The sequence below is a fragment of the Muntiacus reevesi genome, chromosome 8, assembly GCF_963930625.1.
Source record: "Muntiacus reevesi chromosome 8, mMunRee1.1, whole genome shotgun sequence".
Classification (NCBI taxonomy): domain Eukaryota; kingdom Metazoa; phylum Chordata; class Mammalia; order Artiodactyla; family Cervidae; genus Muntiacus; species Muntiacus reevesi.
This window is the reverse complement of record NC_089256.1, coordinates 25,879,527-25,894,853: the sequence shown is the minus strand read 5'-3', so window position 1 is coordinate 25,894,853 and position 15,327 is coordinate 25,879,527. Positions and strand designations below refer to the sequence as shown.

The following is a 15,327-nucleotide window of genomic DNA, read 5'->3' as shown; positions in this document are numbered from 1 at the left end:
CACCACCTACTCAAGCTCCCTCACCCAGCTTCTGTGTTTGGGTGATGACAGCGCAATCCCTGCAACACAGGAAGGAGACGGCTGATCCTAGGGGCAGCACACACACACCTGTGTCCAGAATGGTCGGCCAGGTCCTGGCGTCCACGGTGGCCGCTGCTTCTTTGGACCTGAGCAGCCGCATGATGGCCTGCGTGGTGAGCACGCACGCAGACTTGCTGACCTGCAGGACGCAGGGTTGAGGGCACACTTGAGACAGCGCCTAGGAGCACACTGCTCTCAGGCCCACCACGGTCAGGCCGCGGTGCCCACCTACCTCCACAATCATCTTGACGGTAGGAAGTGTGGTGGCGAGGTTCTGGGGGTGTGGGGGCCGCACGGTGACGGGCACGCAGCCGCAGTACAGGCAGCCGTAGAAGGCAGCAATGAGGTCCACCCCTGGGGAGACATGATCAGAGGGTGTCAGCGGGTCAAAGGCAGCCCCAAATGTCCAGGCTGTGGGTCCACCTACTGTGTGTGAACACCACCACCCTCCTCGTACCACAGTGTGCACCCCAAACAACTCTGTAGGGAGGGACAGGTCGCCCCTGGCCCAGACGCAGGGAGACAAGGAGGTGGGTGGGGTACAGTCATAGCCCAGAGGAGCCTATGGCGGATGGGAGGCCCAGGCCTCGTGGAGCAGCGTGTTCTGCCCTCCGGGGCAGTCTGTAGGTGGGTGGGTGAGGCTGGTAGGACACTCTGAAGGTGAGCTGCCCACCCCAGAAACGCCACACCTCCTCCTTGCATCTCCACCCTAACGTGGGGGCCAGTCCTTCCCTGGGGAGACCCACACCCACAGGGAGGGGCCAGGATGTCCCTGCCCTGCTCTCACAGCTCCTTCAACTCGTCTATGTATTTAAAATTCTCCATAATTGAAACCAGGAGGAACCGAACCACACTTAAATTCTAGCTTTCCCATTTTGACCTCATTCAGGCTTAAGACCACCTGCACCCACACCCTGAAGACACTACCCTCAACTGAGACAAGGCCTTGCCTGGCATCACTAGGCTACAAGACATCAGGCTCAGGCTGTTTTGATTCCTGAGTCAAAATAAACATGCAGTGTTTGACCCAGTTCGTGGGTTTCACCACACTACAAGTCCCCGATGCTCCATCAGGGCCAGCGGCACTCAGTGTGGCCATTGTTACGGCCCAGGCTCCCCCACCAGGGACCAGCCATCCTCACTGTGCCTGTGGGCAGCTCAGGGGACAGATGAGCTGACAGGCAGGCTGACATGTGCGAGCATCCTCACACCAGCTCGGCCACCCTGCCCAACGCGCCACACAGAAAGCACCGCCAGCAGCTCGAACCCTCGAGCTCATACAGCTCCCGCTATCCCCTGCCTGCACCCCGCTTCCTGCAGCTCCTGTAGAGTCACACGCCCCTCACAGAAGATGCACACCAGGTCCTATGTGCGCCTGCAAACACTTGCCCCTTCCCACCTCGAGCAGGGTGTGGTCTGCCCTCCAGCTGTCAATCACACTCTCCTCCTGCTATGAAGTTTTTAAAATGTACACTCAGACCTTCACCATGCACTATCACTTTTTATGAATAGTGTCAAAAATGCCCCAAAGCAGACAGCAGCATCAGGCCCCCATCCATCTTTCCTCCTTTCCTCCTGTCACTTCAGCATGTCCACCCGCCCCTCCCCAACCTGCCCGTGTGTCCCCCGTGCCTCCTCTCGGTCAGTGGTGCATGCCCTGCACTGTGTCCAAGGATAAGGAAAGAATGGGAACTGTCATCAGTTCTGGACAAAAATGACCTCACACTCCTGGAACTGGAACCAGCAGGAGTGACTGCGATGCCAGTGGGAGTCCTGGAGCATCCACGTCACCTAGCATCCGTGTCAAGAAACCAGCCAGGCTCTGTGTGGGGAGAACTGCACAGCAGCCCCGGGATTTTACCAGCAGAGAAAGTGCCCAGCACAAGTCACGTCCCAGCAGACACGCTGAAGGGAGACGGCGCTGCAGGGCTGGGTTCCCAGGAGTGGCACCGAGGACACACGAAGGAAGCCATCATGCAGGAGACCTGGGTCTCAGAGAACAGCCCCCAAAACAGGACTCCGGCATTCCAGAAGCAGGAAAAAGATGAAGAAAAGGCAGTAACGAGAAAGAACATTTTCCTGAGATGAGGATTAAGTGGGTAAGAAAGTGAGAGAGGACCCAGACCCCGGCATTTCCTTGTAAAACTCCTGAGCTGGAACCAACAAGCTTCCAGGTGGAACGACGACAAACACAAAGTGGGGAGGGGAGGGGAGGGGAGGCTGGGCGGTGATCATCCCCTGTAACCCTGCGGAAGCATTTGCAGAAACCTGGGATTCCTGGCCCAGGGAAGGACAGGTTGCCACTGAAAGTGCAGGGTCTTCTGAGTGCCCCTCACCTGGGCGCCAGACACAGGAGAAAAACTGCCAGGACTGAAACCCCAAGATGAGACAGGAGAGGACAGGACAGAGGGGCAGGAGAGTCAGAGCAGCACCCAGCAGGCGGAACAGAGTTGCCACAAGGACGGGGTGTTGGGCTGCACTGGGCAGGTGGGGCTGGAGGGAGTGGGGGAGGATCTGGAGCCCCGAGGGGCATGGCCATCCTGATCAGGGAGGTCCCAGAGGAGGTTGTCTCATCCCCACCCCTGTGGGTCTGATCAGAGAGCAGCTGAGGACTTAGGACCAGCAATCCAGCCCAGCCTGGGACGGCCCATGGCAGGGCAGAGAAAGAGAAAGGAGAAGGGAGGCTCCCTGACGGTGGCCAAGTCCCACACAAGGTACAAGAAAAAGAACCAGAGGTCGATCATCATCTGTCCAGACAAAGACAGCAGATAAGAACTGCAGCCCTTTCCACATGTGCTAAGATGCAATACATTAAGAAAATGATACAAGATATAAGAGAGTGACCGAAATGAGAAATAAACAAATGAGGAAAGAACTAGAAGCTATTTTAAAAAACAATTCAGAAATGGAGATGGAACTGGAAGGAGCCCAAGAGCAAACAAGACAAGGGACACAGAGAACGTGGAAAATGGCAGAGAAGAGCTAACACGGGCGATGGGAGCAGCAAGGAGAACGCCAAGAAAATCCAAGCAAGGGCAGAGAGAAGACTCTCTGATTAGAGAAAACTCCCCCGAGATTAGAAGGCAGGCTTGCAGCTTGGTATTCACAGGCACTTTACATATTGAGTGGCCCTGCCTGGAGGGAGGGTGGTGAGCACAGCTACCTTCCAAGTGGGAACGCTAACCTGTAACAATGTCACAACCACACGGTGGACTTTAAGAAGGGAAAATGTCCTTCTACCACTGAGAGCAAAAGTGCAAGTGAGTCACGGAAGAAGAAAAACAGATCATAGTCCAACCGATGCATGAGGCTGGGAGAAAATGGGCACGTTTGAGGCCCCAGCAGGGACGACGCCCACCACAAAGTGTGCAGACTGGCAGCAACAGGCCAGAGCTCAGGGGACAGTGTCCCCACGAACCTCCCTGAGAAACTCGTCAGAGACAACGCAACAGTACTGTCGGAACGGAAAGATGGACGTGTGCATGGCTGGAGGGCCCCGAACACAGGCCTGGCGGACTGCGCAGGTGAGGAGAGGCCAGCTTCGCAGTGTCCCCTCCACCACCACCACCCCGTGAGACAGCACAGCTACAGGGAAAGTGGGTGGAGGAAGACTGTGTGAAAACTCACATGGGGTGGGGGGGGCGGTCATGTATGACTGCCATTATTTGGGGGTCCTGCATGTGACACAGGATGAAGCACGTGAGTGGTCTGGGCACATGTGAGTTCTACAGACTCCCAGCCTGAAGTCAGGACCCTCGGTACAAACGGAGACAGAGATATCATGGAGATGAGGTTCCGTGAAAACCCATAATCCTGAGTCTGAACGAGAGGGACAGCATGAACTCAGGAGGCACTGCCTCTAAGAGAAGCAATGACTCTCATTTTCAAATTGGAACTCTGATCACAGAAAGGTTTAATGGGACAGCGGTCAGCCCAGGAAAGATGAGCTCCCAGTGCCCAGACTGGTGCTGCCAACACCAGGCTCCATGGAGAGCTGGCCAGGCACCTGGTTCTAGCAGACGAAAGAGGCAAGGTCAGGATGGGAGGTCACACCCGAGGGCCCAGGAGCAGCTCCCACGGGCGTGCGAAAGGGCGCAGAGCTCATTTCACTGACAGAAGCAAAGACGCAGCATCCCGCCTTTCACAGCGAATTCTACCACTGGGTGACCAGATCCTAATCAGGGGAAGTGTCCCTTTAGTTTTATGGCTGGTCAGAGTTAACACACCACCATTTAGTGACCCCCTAAGGAGTTAATGAAGTGGGACAAGCTCATGGATAGGTGCTAATGTGCTAATTCTACAAAAGGAGGAAGCACCCGAGGGCGCTCAGGGTCTTGCGAGGGGAGTGAGTCTGATGCAGGGTTCCTCGTGGGAGTCCAGGAGCAGCCGCCCGGCACACACAAGCCACTCCGGACAGCAGGAATGCTCAGGACCCAGGGAGAGATGGAAAGAGGACAGCCTGCAGGTCACAGGAGACTAAAAACGTATCAGAGCTGAAGAGAACTGGACTGGACTGTGATGACAACGATGCTTATTGTGGGAGGTCAAGCTATAAGGAAATGGGAGGAACGATGACCATGGAGGTCGGGACAGAGGCTACTTTAGGAGAGTGGAGCCGGTGTTGGGCCGGGAAAGGCCAAGATCCGTCATCTGACCTGGTCACTTTGTTTTTGGTAATAAAACAGGGTGGGGGGAGGGAGGGAAAGAACAGCTTGGTGAGAAGAGCAAGAGGAAGGCAGGCTGCGCCTCGACGGGCAGGGCTGGACTCACAGGTCGCCGTGGGTACTAACAGGGTACAGACATGGACAGAGGGCGGGCGAGGGTGGGAGCGCAGGGGGGCAGGGCCCACGGGTCTTACCTGGAGGGTAGACCAGGGCTACATGGGCCCCGGCGCTGAGCCTCGCCTTCTCCATCAGAGCAGCAGCCACTCGCTCGGCCTTTTTGTGGAGCTGGACGCAGGTTGCGGTGCTAGTGACTGTGCCCTAGGAAAGCAATCGTGGGCACACTGAGCCGGGCGCGGGGTGTGGGGAACATGGACACTCCACGCACAGCCTGCGTCTGAGACCCTGTGGCCAGGGGCCAGGACAGGTGCCACCCGAGCTCTGCCTGCTGTCTCCCTGGCCTCTGTGCCTCCCCAGAGACTGCTCGTCCACCACAGGCAGACTTGGCGAGTGAAGAAGCCCTTTTGGCTGTTATGATAAAATATTTTACACATAAAAATACTGTAAAGAATAATGTGACAAGCAGCCATCCACTTTTTCATTACCTAGTGTTCTGCCACATAGTTTCAATGTCTCTTTTATAAAATAAATCACCACCCTCCACATACACCCCCAATTCTATCCTTTCCCTCTCTAGGAGCAGCCCTTTTCCTGGACATCAACACACATAAGTAAATAGTAAGCAGTAAACAAACATCCCTGAACTGAACCCTGACGCATGCTCAGTTGCCCCACCCACCAGCTCCAAGCCCTGGGTCACCACAGGCGGGTCTCTCAGAGAGCCTGGGCGGACGGGTGGCTGGTAGGGCTGCCCCACACCCAGTCTCTGCAGAGGACAGCTGGGCCAGGACCAGCTCCAATTTAGCCCTCCCTCCCCCTGCCGACCCCCGCTCTCGGTCCTTAGGAGAATCACAGTGCCACTCAGCCTAACTAACAACCCCTACCCTCCAGGACGGCCCAGCAGAGCATCTAAACTCTCACCACTCCTCGGCTGGGGCCCCAGCACGCAGGCCTGGGGGCTTCGCATGGTGGGTCAGACTCACTCCTCACACCCAAGCTGAGGTTCAGAGCGCCATACCAGGCACATGCTGGGGCCCAAAGGCCCAGAGCTCTGCCAGTCCCCAAGGCCAGGGGCCACCTCATGCCAGGGACACCACCTGCAGAGGCACAGGCTTCCTCCCAGGTCAAAGACCAGCACATCCTCTGGTCCTAAGGACAATTCAAACCTGAGGAGGCTGACAAACCAGAAGAAACGCAAAAACTTACAAGGTTTTGGAAAGGATCTGCAGGGCCCTTCCAAGTTCTTAGCTGTAAAGACAATTGTGCGCACTGGTGGCCAACCCTAGGCCTGGTGGCGTCTCTGCACACTCCCACAGGTGGTCCCTCCTCCCTGGGAAAAGCCCCATCTGCACAGACACTTGGTCTGCACCCAGGCCACCCTCATGTCCCCCAAGCCTGCCTCCAACCACACCTCACACTCATCCACAGCTCCTGTCCTCTTCTCTGAATGGCTAACTTGTGCCTGGACCACGGCCCTGGCCCCCTGCTCCCATCCGCACCCTCTTACAACCCATAGGAATCACCCAGAACTGTGGACCCCATCACAGTAAAGAATCTGCCTGCAAAGCAGGAGACCTGGGTTCGATTTCTGGGTTGGGAAGATCCCTTGGAGAAGGAAATGGCAACCCACTCCAGGATTCTTGCCTGGAGAATCCCATGGACAGAAAAGCCTGGTAGGTTCCCAATTCATGGGGTTGCAAGAGTTGGACACGACTAAGTAACTAAACTAAACCATCACACCCTTAGGCTCACATCCAGGCCCCCAGCACACACCGAGGGTAAACCCAGTACCCAGCCTCGCAAGCCTTAGAGTCCCAGCTGTACCCATCTTAAGGTTCTCCCACAAGCTGACTTTATCTTGGTCAATGCTACTTATTGGCTTCAAAATTCAATCAGTCATAAACGTCTCCAGATTACTGTCCAGGTCTGCAGATACATGTGAGCAGCAAGACAGCACCTCTCCTGAGCACTGGTTTTCTAGCAGGAAGACTTGCTTCAGCGTCTGGGGAACAGAGGCCTTTTTAAAAAAAATCTTATTTAACACTGTATATGTAGCAGATATTGATCAATATTTTTTGAATGAAGAAACAGTGGCCAATAGTAAGCAGTTCCGAGAACCAGCCTGGAGCTGCTAAGACGTCAGAGCACATGCGTCCTCCTGGGCCGGGATACATCTAACAGTGAGTCATGCAAAGTGGTCGTGGTTACTCTCTGTTTTCACAGTTTGTCTACTGGCCCATAACTTAGTTTCTCCTTTATACCTGAGAAGCTCCTGGTACCATCTAACACCCACTGAAAGTTACTAGGATTAGGGCTGTAAGCACTATTTGTTGTGTTACAGCTACAAACAAAGGAAGAAGGTCTAAAGTACTTTTTACAAAATAAACATTTGTTTTTAGTTTACTTAGGAGAATTTACATGCGTGAAAGTGAAAAGTGAAAGTGTCAGTCATTCAGTTGTGTCCAGCTCTTTGCAACCCCATGGGCTGAAGTCCGCCAGGCTCCTCTGTTCATGGAATTCTCCAGGCAAGAATACTGAAGTGGGTAGCCATTTCCTCCTCCAGGAGATCTTCCCAACCCAGGGATAGAAACCGGGTCTCCTGCATTGCAGGCAGATTCTTTACCATCTGAGTCACCAGCGAAGCCCCATTTACAAGCATACTCTTCATAATTGAAATACAAGGTAATGAGAATTTCCCTGTTAAATACAAATCCACAGAAATGTGACTGTGGCTTGTGGAAGCTGAGGTTTTCAGGAAGAGAATGACACCACCCCGATGTCCCTGGTGGCTCAGACGGTAAAGAGTCTGCCCGCAATGCAGGAGACCTGGGTTCAATCCCTGAGTCAGGAAGATCCCTGGAGAAGGAAATGGCAACCCACTCTAGTATTCTTGCCGGGAGAATGCGATGGACAGAGGAGCCTGGCTGGCTACAGTCCATGGGGTCAAAAAGAGTCAGACATGACTGAGCGACTAACAAACGTGACGCCAGCTGGGAGCCTGGAGGTCAAGGAGCGCTGTCCTCCGGTGAGACCTGAGCACATGGCTGGAGTGTGACATGGGCCCTCGCCCACATGGGCAGCACGGCCCACCGCAGCAGTGCCCACCTCACCTTGGCATTGAGCAGCAGGAACAGCGGGTGTTCAGGGGTGGTGTGGGCCCGCCACTGCAGCACGTCAGGCAGGAACAGGAACTGTGGGAGGGGCAGGGAGCGGTCAGGCCTGGTGCCGTCCCAGGCACCTCTTCAGCCCCCACCCCACCCCTGGGTGGGGAAGGGTCAGGCCTGGTGGCTTCCTGGGCACCACCTCCCCCCACGCCACCCCCTTACCTTCCTTGCCTGGTCACTGTCCTCCAGGTGAGAAAGCTCCCTCCCTGAGGCCTGAGCGATTCTCTTCCCGGCAACCAGGTTCCCAACGATCATGGAGGCAGGTCCAACCTCTGGAACACGAGGGGACCTGAGTGAGAAGCGATGACTCTGACAGATAACCTTCTGAACGGGCAGGCAACTCCCTCTTCACTACAATACAGGGTCAGGAACCAGGTAGGAGGGTGGTACTGAGTGACAGAGAGAACCTCGCTCTCAGAAGTGAACCCGATTAACACATTCAGCACGAGGTGGATATCCCGGCCTTAACCACAGCTAAACTTGTAGTACATTTCATTGCTTTACTGATTAAATGTGCTTCACTTAATGGTATTTTATATATTTAATAATCAACAAGAGTTATTAGCATTTACTTAAGACTTACATTGCCAAAGGAACGGAACACACGCGAGAGTCCCACCAGGGAAGGGAAGCCTCCCAGGCACTGCCTGGCCGCTGCGGCAGATCGCAGGCTGAGCGGCAGCACGCACAGTGCCCTTGGCCCCCACGGCTGGCTGTGGTGGCCGCCCCACGGCTCTTCAGATCCCAAGCTCCAGGTCTGCTCTTGGGCATCATTTCTGCCCCTGGGGCTACCGTGCAGCCTCCACAGCCCAGACGCCAGGCCGCATCCAGTGCCACGTGGGCCCCCCACACTGGGGGGGTGGGGATGTATTCCTTCCAGGGAGCAGGAGGTGGGGACTGACCTGCTGTGCTGTTCACTCTGGCTCTCAGCTCCAACCCCAGGGACAGAGGGTTCAACAGGCCTGCGCCCTTAAACACAAGCGTGGCTGCCACTGTCTACAGAAGCAGTAGATGTGCTGTGACGTGCACTAACCTGGCTGCTTCTGCCGAGGCTTGGGAAGGTTGGTAACACATGTGTGAGGGCACATCAACACGTTACATGGGTGCAGCATCCCTTCCAGGAAGCGCTGCTTGGTTTCAGAAACGTGAATCCCACCGAGAGGAGCCTTGGGCAAGGTGTTGGCAGGAACCAGGGCCAGACAGTACACGCCCACCTGGTGGATGCTGTCGATGGCCTGGAGGGAGCATGAGACAGGGGCCTGCGCTTGAGCACATGTGACCAACTCCAGGCTGGGAGCTACAGGAGGGTCAGAACACCCAAATCCAAAGGTCAAGCAGACCGTGACCTCTGTGGCGTTTTGCTAAGAGAAACATGGTGAGACAAGTATGCATTTCCTAGCATTTATACACACGTATGCATGTGCACACTCCAACATAAATCTGTAATTGCTCACATTAGAAAAAGCCATCAAAGCAGACACTGACTTCCTGTGGGAGAAGCGTGGACAGAGGACAGAAACCAGGCTCCTCTGAATACACTTTGCTTTCAGAGTTGGAACCATGTAAATATTTTGTCTAAAAAATTTAAAATAAAAACCAATCCCTAACAACTGACAGTAAAATAGAACAAATGAACTCAATTGAAGTGGATCAGGTTGGCACACCCCTCAGACAGAATCTACTTAAAGTGACTTTAAACACAGCAATTTGACTGATTCCGTCCTAGAGGGATACACCCTATTGGCAAAAAGAATTGAAAAAACATCCTAAGTTGTGCTCAAAACCTCACACTAGAGAGGTTGCATGGAGACTGGAGTGTGTGCAGCGTGTCGCCAGGACATGATTACTTCTGCTGGAGTCATCACCATTGCAACCTTTCATCATGGAGAAAGGTCAGAGAGTCAAGGAAAACTCTGAGGCCTTCAAACTGAGTTGGAACCAGCAGCATAAACTCATGCATGGTGTGGGTGATCTTACAGGCAGAGGATCTGCTCTGTCCAGTTCCTACTCTGTCCACTGCCCAGACTGTGGCCCCAAGTCCACTTCTTGGAGGCAGCAGGGCCTCAAGGGTCCCAGTTGTGCCAGGTCTGCGACATGAGATGCCCCCCCACCCCCTGGCATCCAGCTTCTTGCTCTCCATGTGACCCCTCAGAACCCAGAGGTGTGTCAAGAGGACTCAGGAGCCAATCCAGAGAGGCTCCCACTGACATATAAATATAGTTACTACAACCACTAGTTCACAGGGAGACAAAAACCAGAGCTACTTCACGCTGCCAGTGCAGGATCCAGAAATCAACCCTGGATCTCACTTTGCTGCACAACCTTCACTCCAGGTCCCCTGGTGACTTCAGAGGACACAGCACTCTTTGTAGAAGACACTTTCAAAGCAGTTGCATTACCAATGGGCAAGGAATGACTGAATTAAAACGCCTCCCCTCCCTTGAAGCCCTACCAAGCCAGTGGACAGGATATCCACCTCCCAAGAGGCCCCTGGCCAGCAAATCGAGCCTGAGTCAGGCCAGGCCTCAAGATCTACCCAATGACACAGGGGACAGAGGAAGACAGAGACGGGACCACGAGGCAGAGCCGTCAGAGCCCAGACTGGGAGGTGAACCGGGTTAACCTGTGAAGAAACAAACTTCGAGAAAAATAAAACAAGGAAGAGTCTGCACATTAAAGAAGACTTAAAAACCTGGACCAACCAATATTTTACCTTTATTTAAGGTAAAATAAGCTTTTATCTTATTTTGATCCTGAGTTTAACAAACATATTGAACATTAGGTAATTTGGGAAACCTGAATAGTGACTAAGTATTTAAATACATCAGAAAGAACTAAAATGCTCAGGAATAAATTTAACCAAGGAGATGAGGGACACATGTATACTTAAAACTGTGAGGGACTGATGAAAGAAACTGAAAAAAACACAACTAAATGTAAAGACATTCTGAGTTTATGAATTGGAAGAATTACTATTGTTAAAAAGTCCATACTACCCCAAAGTCATCTGCAGATTTAATGCAATCGCTATAAAAATACCCATGACATTCTTCACGAAACTAGAATAAACACTCCTAACACTTGCAGAGAACCACAAGACCCTGGGTTGCCAAAGCAGTCTTAAGAAAGAAGTACAAAGCTAGTGGTATCATGCTCCCTGACTTCAAACGTCGTAAAGCTGCAGTAATCAAAGCAGTGTGGACCTGGCACAAAAATATGGATCAATGGAGCAGAAGGGAGCCCAGGAGTAATCTCACACTCACACGGTTGCTTCTTTATGACAAAGGAGACGAGGACAGACAACGGGAAGAGAGTGCCTTTAATAAATGGCACTGGAAAAACTGGACGCCACACACAAAACTAACTCAAAGTAGACTGAGGACTTGGATATAAGCCCTGAACTGATAACACTAGAATAAAACATAGGCTACAGTAAACTTGATGTTAGTCTTGGTGATGGTTTTTTGGATTTAACACCAAAAGCAAAGGCAACAAGAGCAAAAATAAACAGGTGGATTCGTGTCAAACTAAAAGCTTCTGCACAGGAAAGGAAAGCACCAACAAAACAAGACGAACCTATCGAATGGGAGAAGAGATCTGTAAAAATGCATCTGATAAGGATTATTGCTTATTTTTAAGATGTGATACTGGCACTCCTTTTTTAAAGAAATAAATACGAAAATTTACAGGTAAAATCTCTGAGTCTGGGATTTGCTTCAAAGCCCTCCTGAGGGAGAAGCTGGGAGTGCAGGTGGGGTACAGATGGTTCCTGGACTGGTCAGTGCTGATTGAGGCTGCCGGTGGACACACGGGGGCTGTTACACTCTTCTTTGTATGACTGGTGTATTAGTAATGTTCCACAATGAAATATTAAGCATCTTCACTAAGAATAAATGTTGTCAGCATTAGTAGAAAAACTGGTCCTCTGACACTCAGGGCTCTCTCGTCTCCCTGATGCTGGACTTGCTCTTCTTCATAGGCGTGTCCTTACCCTGGGGGCCGAGGCCGAGCACACGCCACACGACTGCATTTAAGAAAACGAATGTGGCTGTGCAGGGAGTGGCAGCGTGTGGGCATCGCGAGGTGGGACACACCTCCAGCTGCGGCACACATATGCTGCAGACATGGCACCGTCGGGGCCCAGTGCCTGCTCCACACCCCGGGGCCGGCGGAGCCGTGGGCCCACGCCCACCTGCAGCACGCGGCTCATCCACTGGAAGCTGTCCTCCTCGGAGGCGTCGGGCCGCTGCTCCGCCACCAGCACGATCCGGTCGTCATGGAGCACTGTCACGGAGAACACGGCGATCCTGGGGGAGGAAGGGAAGCGATGACCACCCGGCATGATTGGGTGCGGACACCCCACCCCACGAGATGGAAACTGCAGTGGGGCTGGAGGGAGATGTGGTCCACAGAACGTAAAAGGAACCAAACCTCCTCCAATGTGGAAAAATGAGTTTCCATTCACAAAGCAGACAAGACCTGGGTGCAGAGAAAAGACGAGGCTCACGCTATTAAAGAAATTTCTCCTTAATTGTAATGTTAAGCTATGTGATGATTTCTTCATGTAAAAATGTGTGTCCAGAAGATCTATTAATTACATAATTTTTCAGTCCAGCTGATGAAATCTCTCACCGTGTGTGACTCTGCTCACATCTGTGACTGACATCTGTGGACTTGTATTTCATGTCTTACTGAAGAATTCGACATGTTCACCTTTCCTGTGTGTTGCCTTTTTCTTCCTTTAGACTCAAGTAGATTCTTCTCCCTCACAAGTCCAGTAGCTGGTATGTCTGCCACGCGAGCCCTGGGCCTCATGGACCTACCTGCTCACTCATTCCTCTGGCCACTGAGCACGCAAGTGCACACATGCACACATACACACACACACACACACACACACACACTCCTTCTCTTTTATACAAGCTTCACCCAGTTTTAACATTTCCTCACTTTCATCCGTCTTATTTCTCTTAGTACCTTACCTGAAAGTGTTTTCACAAAAACAGTCTTTGTTACAAAACTTCTAAAACCTATATACCCAAGAACATTTTCACTGCAACTGCACAATTAAGTGACATCTTGGGATGAATATATTAAAACCTAGGCTAAAAGTTCCTCTGAAAACCTTAAACATCACTGCATGTCATCCTTTCACTCCTGGCCCTCTTCTGGGGCATCTGGTGTATCCTGGCTGGAGACCCGCCCTGTGGCTACCTCCTCCAGCCTCAGGTACACACATGCACCCCCTCCCCTCCCTAAGGTTACTGTCTGGATGCCAGCCCCGCTCGCTTCACTTTTCTCTCAATTTTTTAGACTTTCTATTTCTTCACTTTCGGAGCAGTTTCTTCTTCTGGCTTTCCAGCTTATCAGTTCCCTCCCTGGCCGCCTCTGCCCCACATTTATTCCACCTTCTGAACAACTGGTCTGTGTGGTGCCTTGGCCTCACATTGCAACAGTTCCTGCAGGTATCCGCCCAGTGCTCAGCTCCTCTGTGGTGAAGGCAGATAGGTCACCTCTCCAGCCACAGACACGTCCACCCACACCCCAGGGAGCCACTGGGCCAGCGTCACCTCCAGGTGTCATCGGGTATCGCTGGCCACGCCAGGCGGTCTCCCTGACATAGCGGGAGCACGTGCGGGCTGCCCAGCGTCCCCTCCATGGACACCTGTGCTAACAGTGCCTCCCGTTTCTGTGTGTGCCCTGTGCCCCAGCTCCAGGGTGCACACACCCACCAGGGCCACCAGTCATCCATGGCCATCACCCCAACCTGGGCAAGGGCCGGCAGCCACACTGACCCCTTACTGGCAAGAAGTCCCTGATGATTTCTTTAAGGTATAGTGGACGTGAGTTTGAGCAAACTCTGGGAAGTAGTGAGGGACAGGGAAGCCTGGCATGCTGCAGCCCATGGGGTCACAAAGAGATGGACACAACTGACTGACTGAACGACAACAACATATTCACAGGAAGGCTCTGGCCAGGCTCACAGACACCCTTGTTTGAGTAATAGAAGCACTCTCATGAGAAGAATAAAATGAAACAGGTGGCTGAGTGGGCCAACCAGGAATGGAGCCCCTCCTCCAGGACAGAGCCCTGAGCTGGACAGGCTGGACAGGGCCCTTCCTCCCCATCCCAGCCGCCTGGGGCCCTGACCAGCTGGGTCCCCTTATCTGCTCTCTGGATGAGAACCTGTGAAGTCCCTGCCTGACACATTCAGGAAAGGTAAACTGACGCGACCTCAGGAAAGCACGGCCCCTGGTAACTCTCAGGGAAAGGCCTCCATTCCAGCCTGTGTCCCTGAAGTTCTGCCCTCAGGCACACAGCTCCTGGGTGGTGCTGGCCCAGTCTCCGTGCCCAGGTCTTGGTCTGGGTCTCACCCTCGAGGAATCGTGAACTCTGCGGATGGTGAGGACTCTGACTCAGGCATCCTCCTGCAAACATCCTGTTCTTTGTGAAGTTCTTCGATGTACAGGAGTTAATAGGTTTTGCGTATTCACAGCACTGGGCTCTCCTTCCACTGTGGGGACCTTTCAAGGGTCAAGTGGAGAAGGAACCTAAAGGTGAGGCAAGGGGACCCGCGCATCACCTGCCTCTGTAGACAAACTTCATGGGCTCCACGGCCAGCGCAGTGGCCACCACGTCATCCGCGTTGTGTCTGCGAAATCCCACCACCATCAGCCCGTCCAGCTTGCCCACGACGAAGACCAGGTCATCCTGAAGGCAAGGACGCTGGTTGGGCAGAGGACACACGGCAGGCCCTGTGGCTCAGGGCCTGCGACAGAGACCCAACAGCCCGCAGGCCAGGCAACTCACAGACAGGCCCTGCAGGCCCCCAGCCCACGGCGACAGGAAACACAGGTGGGGTGACCTGGGGTGAAGGGGCCCGAAGCCTGGTGTGCTGGGGTGGGGATGGGGGGGGCGTCCAGAGCAGGCATCAGGGCAGGGAAGGTCAGAGGTGGGCACAAGTGAGGGTCAAGTCTGTAAAGGACTCAGGGCTGTGGACAGGGAAACCCAGCATGACAGCACTGATGGCTGGGCCGGCTGGAACTCCGTCCTGGGGCCTGGGCACCGCGGACATCAAACAGACCCCTCCCCAGCTCTGAGCCTGGCTAGTGGCCCGGGTTTGGCAGCAGGACACACTCACAGGCCCGATGAAGCCCAGAAGCCCCGTCCTGGTGAAAGGTCGGTCTGAGACAGGTGCGCCCCCAGCGGTGACCGGGACAGTCTGCACAGAATGCAGAGGACAACAGTCCTAGAAGGGCTATCACCACATCTCCCTGGAGGGGACGGGGCTCCCCACCCAA

The 15,327-nt window shown here is 53.6% G+C and overlaps 1 protein-coding gene across 5 annotated transcripts in view; it reads right to left on the bottom strand.

Annotated features, from left to right (window-relative positions):
- DIP2A (disco interacting protein 2 homolog A) overlaps positions 1-15,327 on the bottom strand; it is a 109,209-nt gene that overhangs the window by 15,027 nt on the left and 78,855 nt on the right. For 4 of the 5 annotated variants that reach the window (XR_010664172.1, XM_065942324.1, XM_065942326.1 and 1 more), the window contains 9 exons: positions 15,168-15,248; positions 14,610-14,737; positions 12,219-12,333; positions 9,060-9,261; positions 8,189-8,298; positions 7,973-8,053; positions 4,940-5,063; positions 314-435; positions 109-220 (listed from right to left, as the gene is read on the bottom strand). Coding sequence is in view for 4 of the 5 variants with exons in the window: in XM_065942324.1 (XP_065798396.1) it covers positions 109-220; positions 314-435; positions 4,940-5,063; positions 7,973-8,053; positions 8,189-8,298; positions 9,060-9,261; positions 12,219-12,333; positions 14,610-14,737; positions 15,168-15,248 (1,075 nt within the window). In the remaining variant the exon portion in view is untranslated. The remainder of the gene's footprint in view (positions 1-108; positions 221-313; positions 436-4,939; positions 5,064-7,972; positions 8,054-8,188; positions 8,299-9,059; positions 9,262-12,218; positions 12,334-14,609; positions 14,738-15,167; positions 15,249-15,327) is intronic. The other variant, XM_065942325.1, reaches the window with a different exon arrangement.